Source organism: Argopecten irradians, chromosome 2 (genome assembly GCF_041381155.1).
Source record: "Argopecten irradians isolate NY chromosome 2, Ai_NY, whole genome shotgun sequence".
NCBI lineage: Eukaryota > Metazoa > Mollusca > Bivalvia > Pectinida > Pectinidae > Argopecten > Argopecten irradians.
Window position 1 is genome coordinate 69418705 of NC_091135.1, and position 25124 is coordinate 69443828.

Genomic DNA, 25124 nt, shown 5'->3' on the forward strand with positions numbered 1-25124 from the left:
AATTGACTTGCAGTCCCGTTTTCTTTTGAATTGATTTCAAAATGGCGGAAAATCATAGTAGTAAAATTGCAACAAAAGGTCAAGGTATGAGAGAAAAATACTCTTTCATACGTGGATATGAAGGGTAGGGATTTTCTACCCTCGGGATCACAGATCATTTTGTGATCCCGGGGGTAGAATATATCCACATGTAAAATAGACTTATTAGTTTGAAGACCTGTTCTTTTTCTTTGAACCCGATTTGTTAAAACTCTAATTGCAGCAGTAAGATACATTACAAGAACAGTTACTTTACTATATTCCTTGGATATATTAGTAGCTACATCAGACAATATAATACCGGCCTTGTGGTAAGGAAGGTAACTCCGATAGAACATTACACAATGAGAGGTTCACTGCTGTAGACCAATGGTAGTCACGTTTTCAGTGCTTACAAAGTTTTTTTTTTAATGTTTTTGTAGAACAGAAATTTGTGAAAGCTGGGGTAACCTAGAAAAATAACCGACTATATTATACAATTAGTACCTGTCAGCCATTAAAACTGAGACTCTCAACCCAAAGTTGGGGGCTAAGTGGGAAAATGCCGTCCACTCGGTTACAACTACCAACGGCCTTATAATGAAGACAGGATGATCCAGAAAACAAACATCACCCATAGTGAATTACTACATGTATAGGGAACAAAATGGAAATCAAGAAAAGATAGTGTTGGTGCCAACCATCAACTTTTTTTTTACTGAAGCTTAACCCTTTTACTATAGATGTTGTACCTTACATATCAAAGCCATAGAAAGAATGTATCTAGGGTGTCATCTTCCCCTCATTACAGCAGTATAAACAAACTTGTAACGTGTATCCCTGTAGTTACAGCAGTATAAACAAACTTGTAACGTGTATCCCTGTACGTAGTTACAGCAGTGTAAACAAACTTATAACGTGTATCCCTGTACGTAGTTACAGCAGTATAAACAAACTTATAACGTGTATCCCTGTACGTAGTTACAGCAGTATAAACAAACTTGTAACGTGTATCCCTGTAGTTACAGCAGTATAAACAAACTTGTAACGTGTATCCCTGTAGTTACAGCAGTATAAATAAACTTGTAACGTGTATCCCTGTAGTTACAGCAGTATAAACAAACTTGAAACGTGTATCCCTGTAGTTACAGCAGTATAAACAAACTTGTAACGTGTATCCCTGTAGTTACAGCAGTATAAACAAACTTATAACGTGTATCCCTTAGTAGTACGTAGTTACAGCAGTATAACAAACTTGAACGTGTATCCCTGTAGTTACAGCAGTATAAACAATGTATCCCTGTAGTTTATAAACAAACTTTAACGTGTATCCCTGTACGTAGTTACAGCAGTATAAACAAACTTGTAACGTGTATCCCTGTAGTTACAGCAGTATAAACAAACTTGTAACGTGTATCCCTGTAGTTACGTGTATCCCTGTAGTTACAGCAGTATAAACGAACTTGTTACGTGTATCCCTGTAGTTACATTAAAGTTTTATGAACCATAACTGAGCTAACATTTTAACATGCTATTTTTTATACAGTATTCTATTGAAAAGACTATTAAATAAATCTGTATGATGCCTTATATGCACTGTAAAACTCTTGTTTTTACGCCTCATGTGTGTTTAGATGAACACATAACTGCATGCACCACTTAATAACACTGTAAAAATGCGAAATTAAATTGTAGACCATAACTTTGCTTCATGGTCTGACCGTATGTACATATTCCACTGCACTGTAGCTGCAAATAGTACTGCCAAAAATCATTTTCAACTCTTATTCGTAAAATTAAAACCTATGCCTTGCAATTATTGTAATTCTCAAAAAGTTGGTAACTTTTGTCGGTGAATAACATACATGTATTAAATGCTCTTCTTGATTTGTGAGTATGAGAAATATGGCACATAAAACTTTGTTTTAATAATTGAACAATAAAAACGTATTTTATCAGTCTATGTTTTATTACAAATAGTATCATAATTAAAATACATGATTAATGCTTACTCTCCTTACATACTAGTATCAATCAAAACATACATACAATACCACGGCCTATAACACCTCAGTACTTATGCTCATACATGTACCTCACTTTTTTTCTATTAGGAAATTACAGAATCATGTGAAAAGTAATTCTTCAAAAGGGGAACAACATGACAGACTTTTTTCCCTTTAAGATGAGATTTGTGAAGGTAAAATTTCTGGATTTTAAGCTTTAAGTCAAAATTTATGGGTAAGGGAGATAATCATGTTAGCCTTGTTTTACATTTCGTCATATGGACTTCAGCCTAAATAAACACTTATTCAATGTGTTATTTCTGAGATAGTTTAACAATAGGCATGTTATACACAATAGATCATTCAATTGTTAACAATATTACATTCTCTCTCAAACACACATAGGTAACATGTCCATTTTTACAGATAGATCATGATTCATAATCACAGGACGGATGCAACTCATTCATGTATAAAACTATTCCTTGCAATTTTAGTTATTACACACAAAAATAAACAAATAGTTACTGACACAGAAAATGACTCAAAATATGAGAAATACATGTAGCTACATAATATATATGTTTTTTTCTCTATATAATTATAAATATTAATCTTGCTAAAGTACAAATGAAGATTATTCAATAAAATAAGTGACTTAAATCCTAGCCAATCGGCCATTATAATACATGTGTGACCTATGATCACACACAGGTAATAAGTATCACAAAAATGTTTTGTATTCTTTTTTTCTTTTTTAAATTTTCGTCTGTAGAAATACAACTGTACATCTAGATCTCATAGGTATAGTGAGATAAATAGTACAATTAAAAGTATCAGCTTTATGAGTAATACATGTAATAAGTGTATTTACATGATTATGAAGCTTTAACAAGCAGGAGATTCCCATAAAGTAAGATAATCATAGAAAGCAGATATATTTCTCAGAATGAACAAAACCTGTTCTCCTTGTATTACTTTTAACTACTTTGACTTGTAGGAGAAACAAGATATTCTACTTTAATGTAGATCAGAATATGTCCATACAGAAAACTGTCTTCATTGAACAAAAAGATAATTTACTGAACACGAAAAAAAAAATCAAATACAGGTATGAAGTAAAGCATCAACCAACATAATGATCTACATTTGTATGTCTCCACGACTTTGATCTTCATTATACATGTATGATGTGCCATATGTACTACACTGAATACATGTATGTAATGATTTCCTGACAGTCACCATTTCAGTTAAATTAACATATGGTCAAATCAAAACTGTGATATATTATGTACTTAATTTCATTTCGAACCAAAATTTACATTCACCATCAAGATATCTTTTAAGATATTATGGAATGTTTTCTTAAATTTGCCCTCATCACAAGAACTTTTTCTATTCTAATTAGAGAATAAAATGCATTTATTTTCATCTTCATTTTTACCTGAGTAGAAAGATATATTTTAATGTTTAATATTTTATGCTTTGTAAAAAAGATGCATAGAAAATACTTTGAAATTTACAAAACTGATGATGTATGCATCAATCTTGATTTTTTTTATTTAATATTTCGAGGTAAAAACCTGGTAAAATTGTGTAATAGTACATGTATCTGTCACACATGTTGTAAATCTAAATACCTTAATTTAAGGTATGAATCAGAGTAATGGGCTCTTTACACTTCATTCAGTAAAACTGGGCAAACAAAAGCCATGTACAGTAAGTACTTACTTCATCATCTCAAAATGCGATGCTACCATTACTCATTTCATTATAAAATTCTTACTTGGTAACATTTACTAAGACAGATATAGTGTGAGCATTGATATAATAACTTAAGTACCTAAAGCTGCAGTAGATATCATGAGAACTTGTCTGCCTTCCATGGTTTCTCCACAATGGTGGTGACAAGCTGGTTCTGGAAGATGAAGATTTTGATGCGGTCGAAGACGAAGAGGAACAGCAGCAGCACCGATACATACTGGACCCAGCCCCACTTCACCATGTACCAGAACCCTGGTGTGTATCTGAAGCTCAGGTTAAGGATAGACCAAAATTCTGTATCACATGGTGTGTGGCTACCTGCTATAGGGAGTATCACATGGTGTGTGGCTACCTGCTATAGGGATAGGAATAAGTTCACAGCATAGAGCAACTGCCAGTTTCTGGTCACACCCATTATCAACCATGTTGTATGTGTGTCAGTGTAACTGTATTGTTTTGGGTACCATGTTATACTCAATGCCCTATTCTGTGATCTAATGAGTTGAAGGTGAGTAGTTATACTGTTTGGACTATTTCATCTTTATAGAGTTACCTGCTCTTGAGTGTAGGTATATTGATTGTTTACCTCACAGTAATTAGTGCGTGTTATCTACACCCTAAACACAACATACCCTGGTCTGACCTATGTTTACCTCACAGTAATTAGTGTGTGTTATCTACACCCTAAACACAACATACCCTGGTCTGACCTATGTTTACCTCACAGTAGTTAGTGTGTGTTATCTACACCCTAAACACAACATACCCTGGTCTGACCTATGTTTACCTCACAGTAGTTAGTGTGTGTTATCTACACCCTAAACACAACATACCCTGGTCTGACCTATGTTTACCTCACAGTAGTTAGTGTGTGTTATCTACACCCTAAACAAAACATACCCTGGTCTGACCTATGTTTACCTCACAGTAGTTAGTGTGTGTTATCTACACCCTAAACACAACATACCCTGGTCTGACCTATGTTTACCTCACAGTAGTTAGTGTGTGTTATCTACACCCTAAACAAACATACCCGTCTGACCTATGTTTACCTCACAGTAGTTAGTGTGTGTTATCTACACCCTAAACACAACAGACTAGTTACCTGGTCTACCTATGTCTTCTCACAGTAGTTAGTGTGTGTTATCTACACCCTAAACAAACATACCCTGGTCTGACCTATGTTTACCTCACAGTAGTTAGTGTGTGTTATCTACACCCTAAACAAACATACCCTGGTCTGACCTATGTTTACCTCACAAGTAGTTAGTGTGTGTTATCTACACCCTAAACACTAAAACATACCCTGGTCTGACCTATGTTTACCTCACAGTAGTTAGTGTGTGTTATCTACACCCTAAACAAACATACTGTCTGACTATACCCTGGTCTACCTATGTTTACCTCACAGTAGTTAGTGTGTGTTATCTACACCCTAAACAAAACATACCCTGGTCTGACCTATGTTTACCTCACAGTAGTTAGTGTGTGTTATCTACACCCTAAAACACAACATACCCTGGTCTGACCTATGTTTACCTCACAGTAGTTAGTGTGTGTTATCTACACCCTAAACAAAACATACCCTGGTCTGACCTATGTTTACCTCACAGTAGTTAGTGTGTGTTATCTACACCCTAAACAAAACATACCCTGGTCTGACCTATGTTTACCTCACAGTAGTTAGTGTGTGTTATCTACACCCTAAACAAAACATACCCTGGTCTGACCTATGTTTACCTCACAGTAGTTAGTGTGTGTTATCTACACCCTAAACACAACATACCCTGGTCTGACCTATGTTTACCTCACAGTAGTTAGTGTGTGTTATCTACACCCTAAACAAAACATACCCTGGTCTGACCTATGTTTACCTCACAGTAGTTAGTGTGACCTCACAGTAGTTAGTTGTGTGTGTTATCTACACCCTAAACACAACATACCCTGGTCTGACCTATGTTTACCTCACAGTAGTTAGTGTGTGTTATCTACACCCTAAACAAAACATACCATGGTCTCATGACCTATACACAGGAAAAAGTGCATACACGTTTTACATACGTTATAAAACACATGTTGAGGACCATGCATGTAAAACGTATGTACAAAACGTATGTAATACGTGCGTTAAACATGCGTAATACGCATGGTAAACAGACATAAAACGTAAACGCATGTAAAACGGATGCATCAAAACATGTGTTATACATATGTTTGCAAAAATGACAAAATCCACCTTTTTTGTTTTTATGTACATTTACATTGTCTTTGAAGTTGCACCATACATTTGTCATTTTCAAAAGTAAAGTTTAATTCCATTTTATTTGTATTTTCGGTTCCTGTCCAACGACTGATACTTTTTCATACATAGTATGTTGTATTTACAAACGAGTGACTACATTGATAAATTTCATAATCTTCGGATGATTTTATTTTTCCTACATCAATTTGTCCTTAACGTCACTTTATCACTTACATTTTAAAGGCTAAAATCTTGACTGAAGTCGTGCCCAATGTTCAATTGTTTTCAAATTCTGGCTCAGAGAGTCCAGAAATCAAGTAAGAAACTTCAGATGTTTACACAGAATCTCAGAATTACATTTAAAGCGTATTCTATGAATATACAATAAATAAAGATTTCTGGAATACAAATTTATCCAGCCATTAGAATTGGTCATGTTATAGCACAGCTGATGTTTGCTTCTGGTTTTGAAAACATACAATAACCTACCACTACTATATAGTAGGGAAAGCTATTATTTTTTTAAACCAGAAGCAGACGCCGGGCTATGGTATCGAGGATGATCAAACAGCAGTTGTAGACCTACTACAGTGTACATCATGAAGTGCTGGTCAGATGATATTGATCATATGTATTCAGAGCATTAGTCTTCAAACCTGTTAAAATTTAACTTTAAAAAGACAGAATCCACATTAGCGTTTTTGCTTCTGTTCACAATCAGTAGATGTACATATAATTGTAGACCTAAATGTATCATTATACGATATTGAAGCTGCTTTATTCTATCATGAGGCTAATATGAGGTTCACTATAAGTTGGTAGAAGACATATATAGATAAAATGAAACTAAACCATAGAGGCTATTAAACATATATTTGCATATGGGAGTATCATTTTTGAAAAAAAAAAAAAAAAAAAACCCATTGCAGGTCTTCAATAACATTGATAAAACTAATGTTTTACGTGTAATTAGTAGGGTTATTTTAAAAGATGTCCTTTTTACATGTGGTGGAAAACAAACGTATGTTAAACATACCATTAACGCATGTTTTGTTCAAACGTACCTTTTACACATGGTAGCCAAAACATACGTAAAACGCATGTTTTAAACATATACGTTTAACGTATGTTTTTTCAAACGCATGTAAAATATGCGTTGCACTTTTTGCTGTATACACAATCAATATTTACCTCCAAGACTACACAATCAATATTTACCTCCATGACTACACAATCAATATTTACCTCCAACACTACACAATCAATATTTACCTCCAAGACTACACAATCAATATTTACCTCCAAGACTACACAATCAATATTTACCTCCATGACTACACAATCAATATTTACCTCCAAGACTACACAATCAATATTTACCTCCATGACTACACAATCAATATTTACCTCCAAGACTACACAATCAATATTTACCTCCAAGACTACACAATCAATATTTACCTCCATGACTACACAATCAATATTTACCTCCAAGACTACACAATCAATATTTACCTTGAAGACTACACAATCAATATTTACCTCCATGACTATACACAATCAATATTTACCTCCAAGACTACACAATCTATATTTACCTCCAAGACTACACAATCAATATTTACCTCCAAGACTACACAATCAATATTTACCTCCAAGACTACACAATCAATATTTACCTCCAAGACTACACAATCAATATTTACCTCCAAGACTACACAATCAATATTTACCTCCAAGACTACACAATCAATATTTACCTCCAAGACTACACAATCAATATTTACCTCCATGACTACACAATCAATATTTACCTCCAAGACTACACAATCAATATTTACCTCCACGACTACACAATCAATATTTACCTCCATGACTACACAATCAATATTTACCTCCAAGACTACACAATCAATATTTACCTCCAAGACTAAACAATCAATATTTACCTCCATGACTATACACAATCAATATTTACCTCCAAGACTACACAATCAATATTAACCTGCAAGACTACACAATCAATATTTACCTCCATGACTACACAATCAATATTTACCTCCAAGACTACCCAATCAACATTTACCTCCATGGCTACACAATCAATATTTACCTCCAAGACTACACAATCAATATTTACCTCCAAGACTACACAATCAATATTTACCTCCAAGACTACATTACTCGCCTATACATGAAGGCAAAGGGCCCAAATAAATAAATAACTGAAATGTCAATAAAATACTTTGGGTAACAATTATCAATGAAAAAAAAAACAAAACAAGAGGCCCATGGGCCTTAACGGTCACCTGAGTTAGAATATATAATGAAACAAATAATAAAACAAATGAAAGACATAAAAACACTATATGCTCTATTGCTGGGCCTTGAAGTTGGTCAGTGATTTATAAATTTGACCTTTTTAGACTATGAAGAGTATTTGCTTCCATCAAACCTGTGAACTTAGAGGTATTTTTTGAAATTTTAATCAATTTGACCCTGTTTGGTCCTGCCCCTCTGGTCCCCCAGGGGGTCATCGAGGACGGATATGGATGTTAAAATGCTATATCTTAGGCTAATAATTCTAATCAAGTTTGACTAATTTCCTACGAAAATTGGGCAAATAATGTTCACAAATATGTTTTTCCTATATAAACTAAAGTAAACTTGACCCCTCCCCAGGGGGTAACGTAAGACCCCAAGGTCATATAATTCACAGTTTTTATAAAACACCTGAAGACCTTTCCATCTATAATTATTTGATTCTACTATATCCAGAATTTTAGAAGATTTTTGAAGTTTTAGCCTATTTGACCCTTTTTTAGCCCCGCCCCTCTAACCCCAGGGGTCGGCCAGGACCAATGTGGATATGATATTAAAATGCTATCTCAGGCTAATAATTCTAACCAAGTTTGACTCATTTCCTATGAAAATTCAGCAAAAAATGAACTATAGTAAACTTGACCCCCTCCCCAAGGGGAAACAGGAGATCCCAGGGTCATATAATTTACAATTTTTATAAACAAACTTTAAGACCTTTTTATCTATAAAGTGTATTTGATTATACCATTTCCAGAATTTTTAAAGAATATTTTTGAAGTTTTAGCCTATTTGACCTTTTTTGGCCCCGCCCCTCTGCCCCCAGGGGGTCGGCCTGGACCAATATGGATATGATATTAAAATGCTATCTCAGGCTAATAATTCTAACCAAGTTTGACTCATTTCCTATGAAAATTCAGCAAAAAATGCTATAGTAAACTTGACCCCCTCCCCAGGGGGAAATGTGAGACCCCAGGGTCATATAATTCACAATTTTTGTAAAGGACCTTAAAATCTTTCTATTTATGAAAAGTATTTATTTCTACCATTTCCAGAATTTCAGAAGAAGATTTTTGAAGTTTTAGCCTATTTGACCCTTTTTTAGCCCCGCCCCTCTGCCCCCAGGGGGTCGGCCAGAACCAATGTGGATATGATATTAAAATGCTATCTCAGGCTAATAATTTTAACCAAGTTTGACTCGTTTCCAATGAAAATTGAGCAAAAAATGCTCATAAATGTGTTTTCCCTATATAAACTATAGTAAACTTGACCCCCTCCCCAGGGGGAAACGTGAGACCCCAGGGTCATATAATTCACAATTTTTGTAAAGGACCTTAAGACCTTTCTATTTATGAAAAGTATTTGATTCTACCATTTCCAGAATTTCAGAAGAAGATTTTTGAGGTTTTAGGTTATTTGACTCCTTTTGACCCCCCCCCCCCCCTAAGGCCCCTGGGGGTCAGTCATAGAAAATTTGTTAATAGGATTAAATGGCCATCTCATACTGATAATTCTGACAACATTTGACTCATTTCCTATTACAAATGACCAAATAATGCGCAAAAAAGTGTTTTCTCAATATAAAGTATAGTAAACTTAACCCCCTCCCCAGGGGGAAACTAGAGACCCCAGGGTCATATAATTCACAATTTTTGTAAAGGACCTTAAGACCTTTCTATCTATGAAGAGTATTTGATTCTACCACATCTGTGAGTAGAGAAGAAGATTTTTGAAATTTTACTCAATTTTACCCCTTTTGGCCCCTCCCACAGCCCCCTGGGGGGTGGGGACCATATAATTCACAATTTTGATTGGCCTTATGCCTTAGAAGGTTTGTGCAAAATTTCATTGAAATTGCTTCAGCAGTTTTGGAGTAGAAGTCGAAAATGTAAATTGTTTACAGACATACGACGCACGACGGACGACGACGGACAAACGGCGATTAGAATAGGTCACTTGAGACTTCGTCTCAGGTGACCTAAAAACCCCCCAAAAAAACAAAAACAAGTACCTTAATATTATTCATTAAAACCAGTTAAAAACAACCTAGAACTTCAATTTGAAGGTTATAATATATTGTGGAAAGACTAAGGACTCTCCGTTCTAAATGTTAATCAATATGTGTATGACAACTGAAGGTTTAATGTTAATCAATATGTGTATGACAACTGAAGGTTTAATGTTAATCAATATGTGTATGACAACTGAAGGTTTAATGTTAATCAATATGTGTATGACAACTGAAGGTTTAATGTTAATCAATATGTGTATGACAAATGAAGGTTTAATGTTAATCAATATGTGTATGACAACTGAAGGTTTAATGTTAATCAATATGTGTATGACAACTGAAGGTTTAATGTTAATCAATATGTGTATGACAAATGAAGGTTTAATGTTTATCAATATGTGTATGACAACTGAATGTTTAATGTTAATCAATATGTGTATGACAACTGAAGGTTTAATGTTAATAATACATGAATATGTGTATGACAAATGAAGGTTTAATGTTTATCAATATGTGTATGACAACTGGAGTTTAATGTTAATCAATGTGTGTATGACAGCTGAAGGTTTAATGTTAATCAATATGTGTATGGACAACTGAAGGTTTAATGTTAATCAATATGTGTATGACAAATGAAGGTTTAATGTTTAATCAATATGTGTATGACAAATGAAGGTTTAATGTTAATCAATATGTGTATGACAACTGAAGGTTTAATGTTAATCAATATGTGTATGACAAATGAAGGTTTAATGTTTATCAATATGTGTATGACAACTGAGTTTAATGTTAACAATGTTATACATGAGGTTTAATCAATATGTGTATGACAACTGAAGGTTTTAATGTTAATCAATATGTGTATGACAAATGAAGGTTTAATGTTATCAATATGTGTATGACAAATGAAGGTTTAATGTTAATCAATATGTGTATGACAACTGAAGGTTTAATGTTAATCAATATGTGTATGACAACTGAAGGTTTAATGTTAATCAATATGTGTATGACAACTGAAGGTTTAATGTTAATCAATATGTGTATGACAACTGAAGGTTTAATGTTAATCAGTATGTGTATGACAACTGAAGGTTTAATGTTAATCAGTATGTGTATGACAACTGAAGGTTTAATGTTAATCAATATGTGTATGACAACTGAAGGTTTAATGACAAATGTTATGACAACTGAAGGTTTAATGTTAATCTTATGTGTATGACAACTGAAGGTTTAATGTTAATCAATATGTGTATGACAACTGAAGGGTTAATGTTAATCAAATTGTATGACAACTGAAGGTTTAATGTTAATCAATATGTGTATGACAACTGAAGGTTTAATGTTAATCTTTATGTGTATGACAACTGAAGGTTTAATGTTAATCAATATGTGTATGACAACTGAAGGTTTAATGTTAATCAATATGTGTATGACAACTGAAGGTTTAATGTTAATCAATATGTGTATGACAACTGAAGGTTTAATGTTAATCAATATGTGTATGACAACTGAAGGTTTAATGTTAATCAATATGTGTATGACAACTGAAGGTTTAATGTTAATCAATATGTGTATGACAACTGAAGGTTTAATGTTAATCAATATGTGTATGACAACTGAAGGTTTAATGTTAATCAATATGTGTATGACAACTGAAGGTTTAATGTTAATCAATATGTGTATGACAACTGAAGGTTTAATGTTAATGTTAATCAGTATGTGTATGACAACTGAAGGTTTAATGTTAATCAATATGTGTATGACAACTGAAGGTTTAATGTTAATCAATATGTGTATGACAACTGAAGGTTTAATGTTAATCAATATGTGTATGACAACTGAAGGTTTAATGTTAATCAATATGTGTATGACAACTGAAGGTTTAATGTTAATAATATGTATGACAACTGAAGGTTTAATTAATCATAGTGTATGACAACTGAAGGTTTAATGTTAATCAATATGTGTATGACAACTGAAGGTTTAATGTTAATCAATATGTGTATGACAACTGAAGGTTTAATGTTAATCAATATGTGTATGACAACTGAAGGTTTAATGTTAATCAATATGTGTATGACAACTGAAGGTTTAATGTTAATCAATATGTGTATGACAAATGAAGGTTTAATGTTAATCAATATGTGTATGACAACTGAAGGTTTAATGTTAATCAATATGTGTATGACAACTGAAGGTTTAATGTTAATCAATATGTGTATGACAACTGAAGGTTTAATGTTAATCAATATGTGTATGACAACTGAAGGTTTAATGTTAATCAATATGTGTATGACAACTGAAGGTTTAATGTTAATCAATATGTGTATGACAACTGAAGGTTTAATGTTAATCAATATGTGTATGACAACTGAAGGTTTAATGTTAATCAATATGTGTATGACAACTGAAGGTTTAATGTTAATCAATATGTGTATGACAACTGAAGGTTTAATGTTAATCAATATGTGTATGACAACTGAAGGTTTAATGTTAATCAATATGTGTATGACAACTGAAGGTTTAATGTTAATCAATATGTGTATGACAACTGAAGGTTTAATGTTAATCAATATGTGTATGACAACTGAAGGTTTAATGTTAATCAATATGTGTATGACAACTGAAGGTTTAATGTTAATCAATATGTGTATGACAACTGAAGGTTTAATGTTAATCAATATGTGTATGACAACTGAAGGTTTAATGTTAATCAATATGTGTATGACAACTGAAGGTTTAATGTTAATCAATATGTGTATGACAACTGAAGGTTTAATGTTAATCAATATGTGTATGACAACTGAAGGTTTAATGTTAATCAATATGTGTATGACAACTGAAGGTTTAATGTTAATCAATATGTGTATGACAACTGAAGGTTTAATGTTAATCAATATGTGTATGACAACTGAAGGTTTAATGTTAATCAGTATGTGTATGACAACTGAAGGTTTAATGTTAATCAATATGTGTATGACAACTGAAGGTTTAATGTTAATCAATATGTGTATGACAACTGAAGGTTTAATGTTAATCAATATGTGTATGACAACTGAAGGTTTAATGTTAATCAATATGTGTATGACAACTGAAGGTTTAATGTTAATCAATATGTGTATGACAACTGAAGGTTTAATGTTAATCAATATGTGTATGACAACTGAAGGTTTAATGTTAATCAATATGTGTATGACAACTGAAGGTTTAATGTTAATCAATATGTGTATGACAACTGAAGGTTTAATGTTAATCAATATGTGTATGACAATGAAATGTTATAATATGTGTATGACAACTGAAGGTTTAATGTTAATCAATATGTGTATGACAACTGAAGGTTTAATGTTAATCAATATGTGTATGACAACTGAAGGTTTAATGTTAATCAATATGTGTATGACAACTGAAGGTTTAATGTTAATCAATATGTGTATGACAACTGAAGGTTTAATGTTAATCAATATGTGTATGACAACTGAAGGTTTAATGTTAATCAATATGTGTATGACAACTGAAGGTTTAATGTTAATCAATATGTGTATGACAACTGAAGGTTTAATGTTAATCAATATGTGTATGACAACTGAAGGTTTAATGTTAATCAATATGTGTATGACAACTGAAGGTTTAATGTTAATCAATATGTGTATGACAACTGAAGGTTTAATGTTAATCAATATGTGTATGACAACTGAAGGTTTAATGTTAATCAATATGTGTATGACAACTGAAGGTTTAATGTTAATCAATATGTGTATGACAACTGAAGGTTTAATGTTAATCAATATGTGTATGACAACTGAAGGTTTAATGTTAATCAATATGTGTATGACAACTGAAGGTTTAATGTTAATCAATATGTGTATGACAACTGAAGGTTTAATGGTTATCAGTATGTGTATGACAACTGAAGGTTTAATGGTTATCAGTATGTGTATGACAACTGAAGGTTTAATGTTAATCAATATGTGTATGACAACTGAAGGTTTTATGTATGTTTAATCAATATGTGTATGACAACTGAAGGTTTAATGTTAATCAATATGTGTATGACAACTGAAGGTTTAATGTTAATCAATATGTGTATGACAACTGAAGGTTTAATGTTAATCAATATGTGTATGACAACTGAAGGTTTAATGTTAATCAATATGTGTATGACAACTGAAGGTTTAATGTTAATCAATATGTGTATGACAACTGAAGGTTTAATGTTAATCAATATGTGTATGACAACTGAAGGTTTAATGTTAATCAATATGTGTATGACAACTGAAGGTTTAATGTTAATCAATATGTGTATGACAACTGAAGGTTTAATGTTTAATCAATATGTGTATGACAACTGAAGGTTTAATGTTAATCAATATGTGTATGACAACTGAAGGTTTAATGTTAATCAATATGTGTATGACAAATGAAGGTTTAATGTTAATCAATATGTGTATGACAACTGAAGGTTTAATGTTAATCAATATGTGTATGACAACTGAAGGTTTAATGTTAATCAATATGTGTATGACAACTGAAGGTTTAATGTTAATCAATATGTGTATGACAACTGAAGGTTTAATGTTAATCAATATGTGTATGACAACTGAAGGTTTAATGTTAAATCAATATGTGTATGACAACTGAAGGTTTAATGTTAATCAGTATGTGTATGACAACTGAAGGTTTAATGTTAATCAATATGTGTATGACAACTGAAGGTTTAATGTTAATCAATATGTGTATGACAACTGAAGGTTTAATGTTAATCAATACGTGTATGACAACTGAAGGTTTAATGTTAATCAATATGTGTATGACAACTGAAGGTTTAATGTTAATCAATATGTGTATGACAACTGAAGGTTTAATGTTAATCAATATGTGTATGACAACTGAAGGTTTAATGTTAATCAATATGTGTATGACAACTGAAGGTTTAATGTTAATCAATATGTGTATGACAACTGAAGGTTTAATGTTAATCAATATGTGTATGACAACTGAAGGTTTAATGTTTATCAATATGTGTATGACAACTGAAGGTTTAATGTTAATCAATATGTGTATGACAACTGAAGGTTTAATGTTAATCAATATGTGTATGACAACTGAAGGTTTAATGTTAATCAATATGTGTATGACAACTGAAGGTTTAATGTTAATCAATATGTGTATGACAACTGAAGGTTTAATGTTAATCAATATGTGTATGACAACTGAAGGTTTAATGTTAATCAATATGTGTATGACAACTGAAGGTTTAATGTTAATCAATATGTGTATGACAACTGAAGGTTTAATGTTAATCAATATGTGTATGACAACTGAAGGTTTAATGTTAATCAATATGTGTATGACAACTGAAGGTTTAATGTTAATCAATATGTGTATGACAACTGAAGGTTTAATGTTAATCAATATGTGTATGACAAATGAAGGTTTAATGTTAATCAGTATGTGTATGACAACTGAAGGTTTAATGTTAATCAATATGTGTATGACAACTGAAGGTTTAATGTTAATCAATATGTGTATGACAACTGAAGTTAATGTTAATCAATATGTGTATGACAACTGAAGGTTTAATGTTAATCAATATGTGTATGACAACTGAAGGTTTAATGTTAATCAATATGTGTATGACAACTGAAGGTTTAATGTTAATCAATATGTGTATGACAACTGAAGGTTTAATGTTAATCAATATGTGTATGACAACTGAAGGTTTATGTGTATGTTAATCAATATGTGTATGACAACTGAAGGTTTAATGTTAATCAGTATGTGTATGACAACTGAAGGTTTAATGTTAATCAATATGTGTATGACAACTGAAGGTTTAATGTTAATCAATATGTGTATGACAACTGAAGGTTTAATGTTAATCAATATGTGTATGACAACTGAAGGTTTAATGTTAATCAATATGTGTATGACAACTGAAGGTTTAATGTTAATCAATATGTGTATGACAACTGAAGGTTTAATGTTAATCAATATGTGTATGACAACTGAAGGTTTAATGTTAAATCAATATGTGTATGACAACTGAAGGTTTAATGTTAATCAATATGTGTATGACAACTGAAGGTTTAATGTTAATCAATATGTGTATGACAACTGAAGGTTTAATGTTAATCAATATGTGTATGACAACTGAAGGTTTAATGTTAATCAATATGTGTATGACAACTGAAGGTTTAATGTTAATCAATATGTGTATGACAACTGAAGGTTTAATGTTAATCAATATGTGTATGACAACTGAAGGTTTAATGTTAATCAATATGTGTATGACAACTGAAGGTTTAATGTTAATCTTTATGTGTATGACAACTGAAGGTTTAATGTTAATCAATATGTGTATGACAACTGAAGGTTTAATGTTAATCAATATGTGTATGACAACTGAAGGTTTAATGTTAATCAATATGTGTATGACAACTGAAGGTTTAATGTTAATCAATATGTGTATGACAACTGAAGGTTTAATGTTAATCAATATGTGTATGACAACTGAAGGTTTAATGTTAATCAATATGTGTATGACAACTGAAGGTTTAATGTTAATCAGTATGTGTATGACAACTGAAGGTTTAATGTTAATCAATATGTGTATGACAACTGAAGGTTTAATGTTAATCAATATGTGTATGACAACTGAAGGTTTAATGTTAATCAATATGTGTATGACAACTGAAGGTTTAATGTTAATCAATATGTGTATGACAACTGAAGGTTTAATGTTAATCAATATGTGTATGACAACTGAAGGTTTAATGTTAATCAATATGTGTATGACAACTGAAGGTTTAATGTTAATCAATATGTGTATGACAACTGAAGGTTTAATGTTAATCAATATGTGTATGACAACTGAAGGTTTAATGTTAATCAATATGTGTATGACAACTGAAGGTTTAATGTTAATCAATATGTGTATGACAACTGAAGGTTTAATGTTAATCAATATGTGTATGACAACTGAAGGTTTAATGTTAATCAATATGTGTATGACAACTGAAGGTTTAATGTTTATCAATATGTGTATGACAACTGAAGGTTTAATGTTAATCAATATGTGTATGACAACTGAAGGTTTAATGTTAATCAATATGTGTATGACAACTGAAGGTTTAATGTTAATCAATATGTGTATGACAACTGAAGGTTTAATGTTAATCAATATGTGTATGACAACTGAAGGTTTAATGTTAATCAATATGTGTATGACAAATGAAGGTTTAATGTTAATCAATATGTGTATGACAACTGAAGGTTTAATGTTAATCAATATGTGTATGACAACTGAAGGTTTAATGTTAATCAATATGTGTATGACAACTGAAGGTTTAATGTTAATCAATATGTGTATGACAACTGAAGGTTTAATGTTAATCAATATGTGTATGACAACTGAAGGTTTAATGTTAATCAATATGTGTATGACAACTGAAGGTTTAATGTTAATCAATATGTGTATGACAACTGAAGGTTTAATGTTAATCAATATGTGTATGACAACTGAAGGTTTAATGTTAATCAGTATGTGTATGACAACTGAAGGTTTAATGTTAATCAATATGTGTATGACAACTGAAGGTTTAATGTTAATCAATATGTGTATGACAACTGAAGGTTTAATGTTAATCAATATGTGTATGACAACTGAAGGTTTAATGTTAATCAATATGTGTATGACAACTGAAGGTTTAATGTTAATCAATATGTGTATGACAACTGAAGGTTTAATGTTAATCATATGTGTATGACAACTGAAGGTTTAATGTTAATCAATATGTGTATGACAACTGAAGGTTTAATGTTAATCAATATGTGTATGACAACTGAAGGTTTAATGTTAATCAATATGTGTATGACAACTGAAGGTTTAATGTTAATCAATATGTGTATGACAACTGAAGGTTTAATGTTAATCAATATGTGTATGACAACTGAAGGTTTAATGTTAATCAATATGTGTATGACAACTGAAGGTTTAATGTTAATCAATATGTGTATGACAACTGAAGGTTTAATGTTAATCAATATGTGTATGACAACTGAAGGTTTAATGTTAATCAATATGTGTATGACAACTGAAGGTTTAATGTTAATCAATATGTGTATGACAACTGAAGGTTTAATGTTAATCAATATGTGTATGACAACTGAAGGTTTAATGTTAATCAATATGTGTATGACAACTGAAGGTTTAATGTTAATCAATATGTGTATGACAACTGAAGGTTTAATGTTAATCAATATGTGTATGACAACTGAAGGTTTAATGTTTAATCAATATGTGTATGACAACTGAAGGTTTAATGTTAATCATATATGTGTATGACAACTGAAGGTTTAATGTTAATCAATATGTGTATGACAACTGAAGGTTTAATGTTAATCAATATGTGTATGACAACTGTATTAAGGTTAAATGAAGGTTAATCAATATGTGTATGACAACTGAAGGTTTAATGTTTATCATCAATATGTGTATGACAACTGAAGGTTTAATGTTAATCAATATGTGTATGACAACTGAAGGTTTAATGTTAATCAATATGTGTATGACAACTGAAGGTTTAATGTTAATCAATATGTGTATGACAACTGAAGGTTTAATGTTAATCAATATGTGTATGACAAACTGAAGGTTTAATGTTAATCAATATGTGTATGACATGTTGAATTTTTGAGTTAAACAAAGTTGATTCAACCACCACAAGTTAAATAGGTTTTTTTTCCTGAAATGACTGATGAATATATTTTATATATTAAAATTTCTTATTTCTGAAATAAGTAGATTTATTAAACCAATAAATCTGGTGGAAAATCTGAGTGCCATTTTCGTTTAATACATGTAAGTAATCTATATACTAGTACACATACTAATTACTGAAATTATCAATTTCATCAATGTCTCTTTAAAAGAAAAGAAAATGAGTTAATTAATATCCATTTAATAACAACAGAAATATATTGCGATTTCCTTGTTAGAAAGACTAACATGGCTGCTTGCATGTGTACCACTTTGCTTTGCCGACTTTTGACTTATAAATCATGGCCAGATACTTTTGTCAAATAAAAAGTCATAATTTGGTTACCTTTTACAACAATCCTTTGATGTTATGGAACATTGTTGCAAATATGTTGTGTATCTTTGTTTAAACACGGCTTGAACAAATAGAACAGCAAGTGTTATGCAGTGCACTTTCACTACGATAATATAGTATTGAGGTTTAAAGGGAGGCAACTCGAGCTTTCACATCTCTAGATGGAAGAGAGCGTAGTAATTTCAATTGACACCACATGTATAATTTCTATATGTATTTGTTTGAATTGATCTTAGTTAAATAATTAAAAGGTAGCTATAAATAATTAATTCCTGCAATGAAAGGCCTAATAGCAATGACGTTTAAAGTGAGGCAACTCGAGATTTCACATCTCTAGATGGAAGAGAGCGTAGTAATTTAAAGATATAGTTCGCAACGTCAACTAAACAAAAGACTTTTGCAAACACATTTAAATCTTATTTTTTGTATAAATCATTAAAGCAAACATAATTTATCATCATTTATAGCATCAATTTTGTACCATTCACCTAGATAGATAAACAAAGAAAATCTACTGCGGATGAATACATTAAGAAGGCGTTGTGTGTGATTTTCGGGAATACACAAGATCTGAACCAAGATCAAAACGAAATAGTTCTAAGTAAACATTGGAAAACATCACTGATTGCGTAATTGTACACATCGATTATCGTTGTGACAATTATTATATATGTGTGTTTTATTATTTTATACCTTCAATTAGGGTGTGAAAGTAACAAAACAGCATTTAATTTTCATCGCGGATTATTATTGTTGTTTTGATGTGCTCAGGCTTGCTTAGCGTACCTATGATTGCTGTTTCACAGCATCAAAAAATCATGCTACACTATACATATATATATACCACAGTTTTTAATTATTTCATTTAGATTAAGTTAATTCATGTTTGTTTTAACAAAAACATGCTACATTTATATACCACTGCTTTTAATGATTTGATTCCAAGTCTAAATTAGGGAGTCAATAGGGACAGATTTTTTGATGGAAATATTTTTTTTTTTTTGGTTTAAGCAATGTATCTCTTAAATGAAGACTGTTCCTAATCATAATGAATTTTCAGTTTCAGAGTTTATCATCACTTACATTAAATCTGGTATCTAATCCCTTGTGATCCAGTGCTTGTTTCTGTTTGATGCATAATTCACCATAAATGTCATATCTAGCACCTGCTTTCACAGAATCATACGAAACATATGCCAAGGACTCCATTCCAAATGAGGAAAACCTCTGGAAATTAAATTAAAAAAGTTGAAAATTATTCTAATTTATGCAGGAAATATTTTAAAAATTCCAGAAATTATGATACAATATTTTTAGTACCTAATGAAATAAATACTTAGGTTGTTCAGGTAGAGTGTATACTAATTTAAAGATATGCAAGAGGTTAAATTGAAAGTATACAATGATGAATTACAACTCTGAAACTACAAACTGGTATCAAATAATCATGTGATTACATGTTTACAGCAGTCTACCTATTCCCTTTCACTAACCTCCAGTCTGTAGTCGAAGAAGAGGAGAAGTTTCATTCCCACCACATTCTCTGTATCCAACAGAGGCATTTCTATCTTGATAGCGAGACCATCATTCTTCCCATCACCATTACTGTCATCTTCTCTGGACTGATCAATAAAGGTTTCATAATCATAACATTTCATTCCTAGTAACCTGTATAGGGTTCTAAATAGTGATGTTCCGATTAATCAAAATAATCGATTAATCATCGATTATATGTCAACTGATCCGATGATCGATTGCAATTTCTCATAATCGATTATCGGATGAGAAAAATAAAATTCCTTCAATTATTTGTTTTCCTTAAAGAAAATAGTTTAAATGACTTCCTAAACCTTAATCAAGTTGAGTCACTTGAAATATGATGATTTTTTCTTGTGTTTATGTATGCATTATTACATGATGGGTTTTTGACATCAAAATCCACCATGTGGGTCGTCGATCAAGAAATTTTAATTCATTGAAAGTTATTATATTTGTTGTCAATATAACCATTTACATCACAAAAATACTCCAGGGACATCAAAAATGACCTTTTCATCCATGAATAAAAAAGAAATATGCTCAAAAAATATTTGGTTAAAAAATCCAATTAATAATCGATACATCGCATCGGAAGTACAAACCGATTCCGATCATCGATCAATTAGAATTTGCAAGTGATGTTCCACCACTAGTTCTAAAAGCACTTTGTAGTGCAGTCATAGTGAAATACTGTAACATAATTGATAGGGGCACTTAGGGATGGGGGTTCCTATTGGGTTGAATACAGGATATTATGCATTTGACTACCGGTAAACACAGAAGAGCAATGCTTTGGAATGAATGTACACATGTACTTTAAATACCATTTTCATAATGACTCCATTTCATAAATATGTTAGTTCCAATGTAAAAGCTAGTTAACTTAAATTTGTTAACAAAAACAACACTGGTGTCAGAAGTGGTTTGATATACACTATTAACAGAGTGAGATATGAAATACTTCTGTAACCAATACTACCTGTACGACAGGAACTCTGACATTGTTTTGCTGCAGTTCGTTGTATCTTTGATAGGTGGAGTAAGTCAGGTAACTTAAGCCAGCATTGTTAGGATCCTCCAGCTCAACAACCAGGATTAATTCCTTCTTAAACAACACACGAGGAGTTTCTCTGTAGTAATCCTCCTTAATCCAGAATCCTAAACAAATGGACAACAATTAGAAATTGGCAAACCATTAAAGTCAGAGAGAAGCTTAAAGTTTTCTATGTACTTTTTGTTAAAGATACCAATGTTCCGTTTCTTATATATTTGACGAGAATCAAATGATAAAATCACAAGAAATTTTGCATATATAATGAATAAACAATTCATTATTGTCAAGGATGGAACATCTATTTCAACAGCCATTTTCCATAATCACTAGCACGACAATTATCACAATGATATGACGTCAAAATCAGCAGATGGCAATTCATGCACTGGTGGTACATTTGGTATTGTTATATATCCTTATGAAATAGTTACTATATAAACTCTATTGACAAAAATACCAATAAATGAACTGTTCCGTCTAGCAGTCCAAAGAACTGTTAAAATCAACTATTAAAATGTGTTGTTGGACCAGTTGAGTGATGTCACAATGGGGTATAACAAAACAATCATCAACTGGGTTTTCAGGCAACAGATGATTTGTTTGATCCTCACACAACATATTTGTCTTCGAGTCCAACAAATCATCTGTTGCCCTCAACCCCAGTCAACAACTGCATAAGGTTACATTTTGGGGTTGTAATGAAAATGGAAATATATATGTATAGCACTTAGTGCATTAATATTATGACCATTTAAATGGTAATTTATAACAAGATATTTGACATTACCTGATTTATGATTAGTTGTGTCCAGCAGACTGAGTTACACAATAAAATTTTATGTTAAAATATCTTCCTCGGTTTATAACACACATTTTCTGTCATGCGACCCAGACTGCTTGAATATTTCCCTCAATGTGTTCTGATTGTTATCACCAATGTAAACAACATGGCAACGATCGCAATCATTCTACTGTCAGTAAAACACAAACCTTGGAAATAAAGATATATCTATGTTATCAAAAAAAGTTAACGCCAGGACCATTGTATCTTGTTTTTCGGCACAATTCCAACCTCATCAGAACACACAATAAACATGCCATCATATTGCTCAGATGTCCGAGGAGAAGCCTAATAATGACATCTGGTCCAGAATTACGGTACAGAAAGAGTTAAACTGCTATTTATCATCAGTATAAGGGATATGTTTCAAGGAGAAATTTTGTTACTACATTTTGCTGCCCACTGACAGTGAACAGAATCAGTCATTCATCTGTGACCAGGTCACTCAATCGGTCAAGCATGTGGTCTAGTCACTACATTTTCTCATCTGCTGTTATAAAATTGGTTAGCTTGTTCAAGCATACTGGGAGTATACATGGTATTTATAGAAGGGCATTGGGCAGTTAGCAGTTGTGTCTTTATGTGTAAAGGAGGGAGGAATGTATGCATTTGGACGGAGTCACTGATTCACTAATGCAATGATTGAGAATCCCAGGTTAAAACCCATTCTGACAGCTAATATGAATTTAAGGCAAAGCCTCATAAGAGCGCAGCTACATGTAAAATGTAAATATAGTTAGGATTGTAACCTCAGAACGAGATTAAAACTGTTTAAACTTGTAGTCCGATCATTGATTTTTATTAAATGCTATTCTTCAATACTATAGATTGATGTTTTGTGTCTAGCAATATATTGACAGTCGTCATATACAGGCCAGAAAGACACATTCAATTGGAATAGTTCAATTTCCTTTCGCTCTTGTTTCTCTGTAAGGCGGAAAACTTGGCAACATGCCATGTATCAAAAAAGCGCGGGAATATGTGCCGTCATCTTTGGCACCAAGCTTCCTGACGTCACGGCTGACGGTGCGCTTGACAACACACAGACAGTATATTATTTGACTAGTACATTTATTGTATCGTTCGTATCTTTGTGTAGTTATCTAAAACTACTTACAGTAATTTCAAAGTGTATCCTGGTGATACATTTTGTCTTTAGAAAAAAATCAAATCTCGTCGTGCTGATAACGAGAATTAAAACATGGCTGCCTGCATGGAGGCGCGAGACTTTTCCCGCGGGACACGATTTCAAAGTCCAAGGGGTACTGGAATGTATTGGATCTTTATGCTTACACATATGTTATGGTTAGTAGAGCTTCGCTCTACGCGGCCTTCGGCCGCGCAGAGAGCTGCGCTCTTAAAAATACTGTAAGGCCTTACTGTACAGTGTTCACTGGCAATTTTACTGGCAAACATGTATGTTCGTACGATATCGCGGGAGTCTACATGTTTACCAGTCTGTATAAAGTACAGTTAAGTGATTAATGAATAAATACATCAACACAGAGTTGTATTGTATGTAAAACAACGTGAAATACCCATACAGTTGCCGTTGTAAAACATGCTTTGACACGATGGAAGGTCCATCAACAAACATGTATCGATTAATTCAGTGTACGAAGGCAAGTCTTACCGTAACTTCTGTATACGACGAATAATGGTGGGATGAATGTAACAAACAAGACCACAAACATCAAAATGGAAGCCTTTGTGCAGACGTGGGTCTTGTACCGTCTCAGCTCTGGATGGGCGAATACCTCGTAGACCGCCATTTTCAAACAATGCAGTGCCGGTCAGAATGGAATGCTCCTCGCAGATTGGATAATATTTATAGAGTATAATATAATGATAGGCGCGGATTCCGGATTATATCAATACGGATTCCGTATTCAGCATGTTTCTCGACAGTCACACAATAAACAATTGTTATTACATCATGTAATGCAGTATTTTATCTACACTAGTAAAATGATAATTTTATCATTGTGTTTTGATTTCAGGTTTCACTAAAAAAGCTCACATGTTTCTGTTGCAACGATACTCATTATTTGAACAATAATTTGTGTTTAATCGTGTATGTATACAGTATATATCTAATTAACACAAAGAATGATACAAAATAGTTTGATTTATTTTGCTTTTGGTGCACGCGCAAGCAGTACTAAGCCCCATACACAGTAGGACATAGTGCCACGGATTATTTTCGGGATG

General features: G+C 32.2%; 1 protein-coding gene across 1 annotated transcript; it reads right to left on the reverse strand.

Annotated features, from left to right (window-relative positions):
- Positions 1-1968: 1968 nt before the first annotated feature.
- On the reverse strand, positions 1969-24716 carry LOC138316815 (transmembrane protein 231-like). Its single transcript, XM_069258472.1, has 5 exons — positions 24547-24716; positions 21998-22176; positions 20973-21101; positions 20563-20706; positions 1969-4146 (listed from the first exon to the last, which is right to left on the reverse strand). The coding sequence occupies exons 1-5, from the start codon at positions 24683-24685 to the stop codon at positions 3889-3891; spliced, it is 849 nt and encodes a 282-aa protein (XP_069114573.1). The 5' UTR covers positions 24686-24716; the 3' UTR covers positions 1969-3888.
- Positions 24717-25124: the final 408 nt, after the last annotated feature.

Coding starts and splice junctions, on each gene's coding strand:
- LOC138316815 (XM_069258472.1), bottom strand. CDS start 24,685: ATGGCGGTCTACGAGGTATTCGCCCATCCAGAGCTGAGACGGTACAAG. Junction 21,102..21,997: donor TCAGAGTTCCTGTCGTACAG/GTAGTATTGGTT, acceptor TTTATTGATCAG/TCCAGAGAAGATGACAGTAA. Junction 20,707..20,972: donor TCTTCGACTACAGACTGGAG/GTTAGTGAAAGG, acceptor TTTAATTTCCAG/AGGTTTTCCTCATTTGGAAT.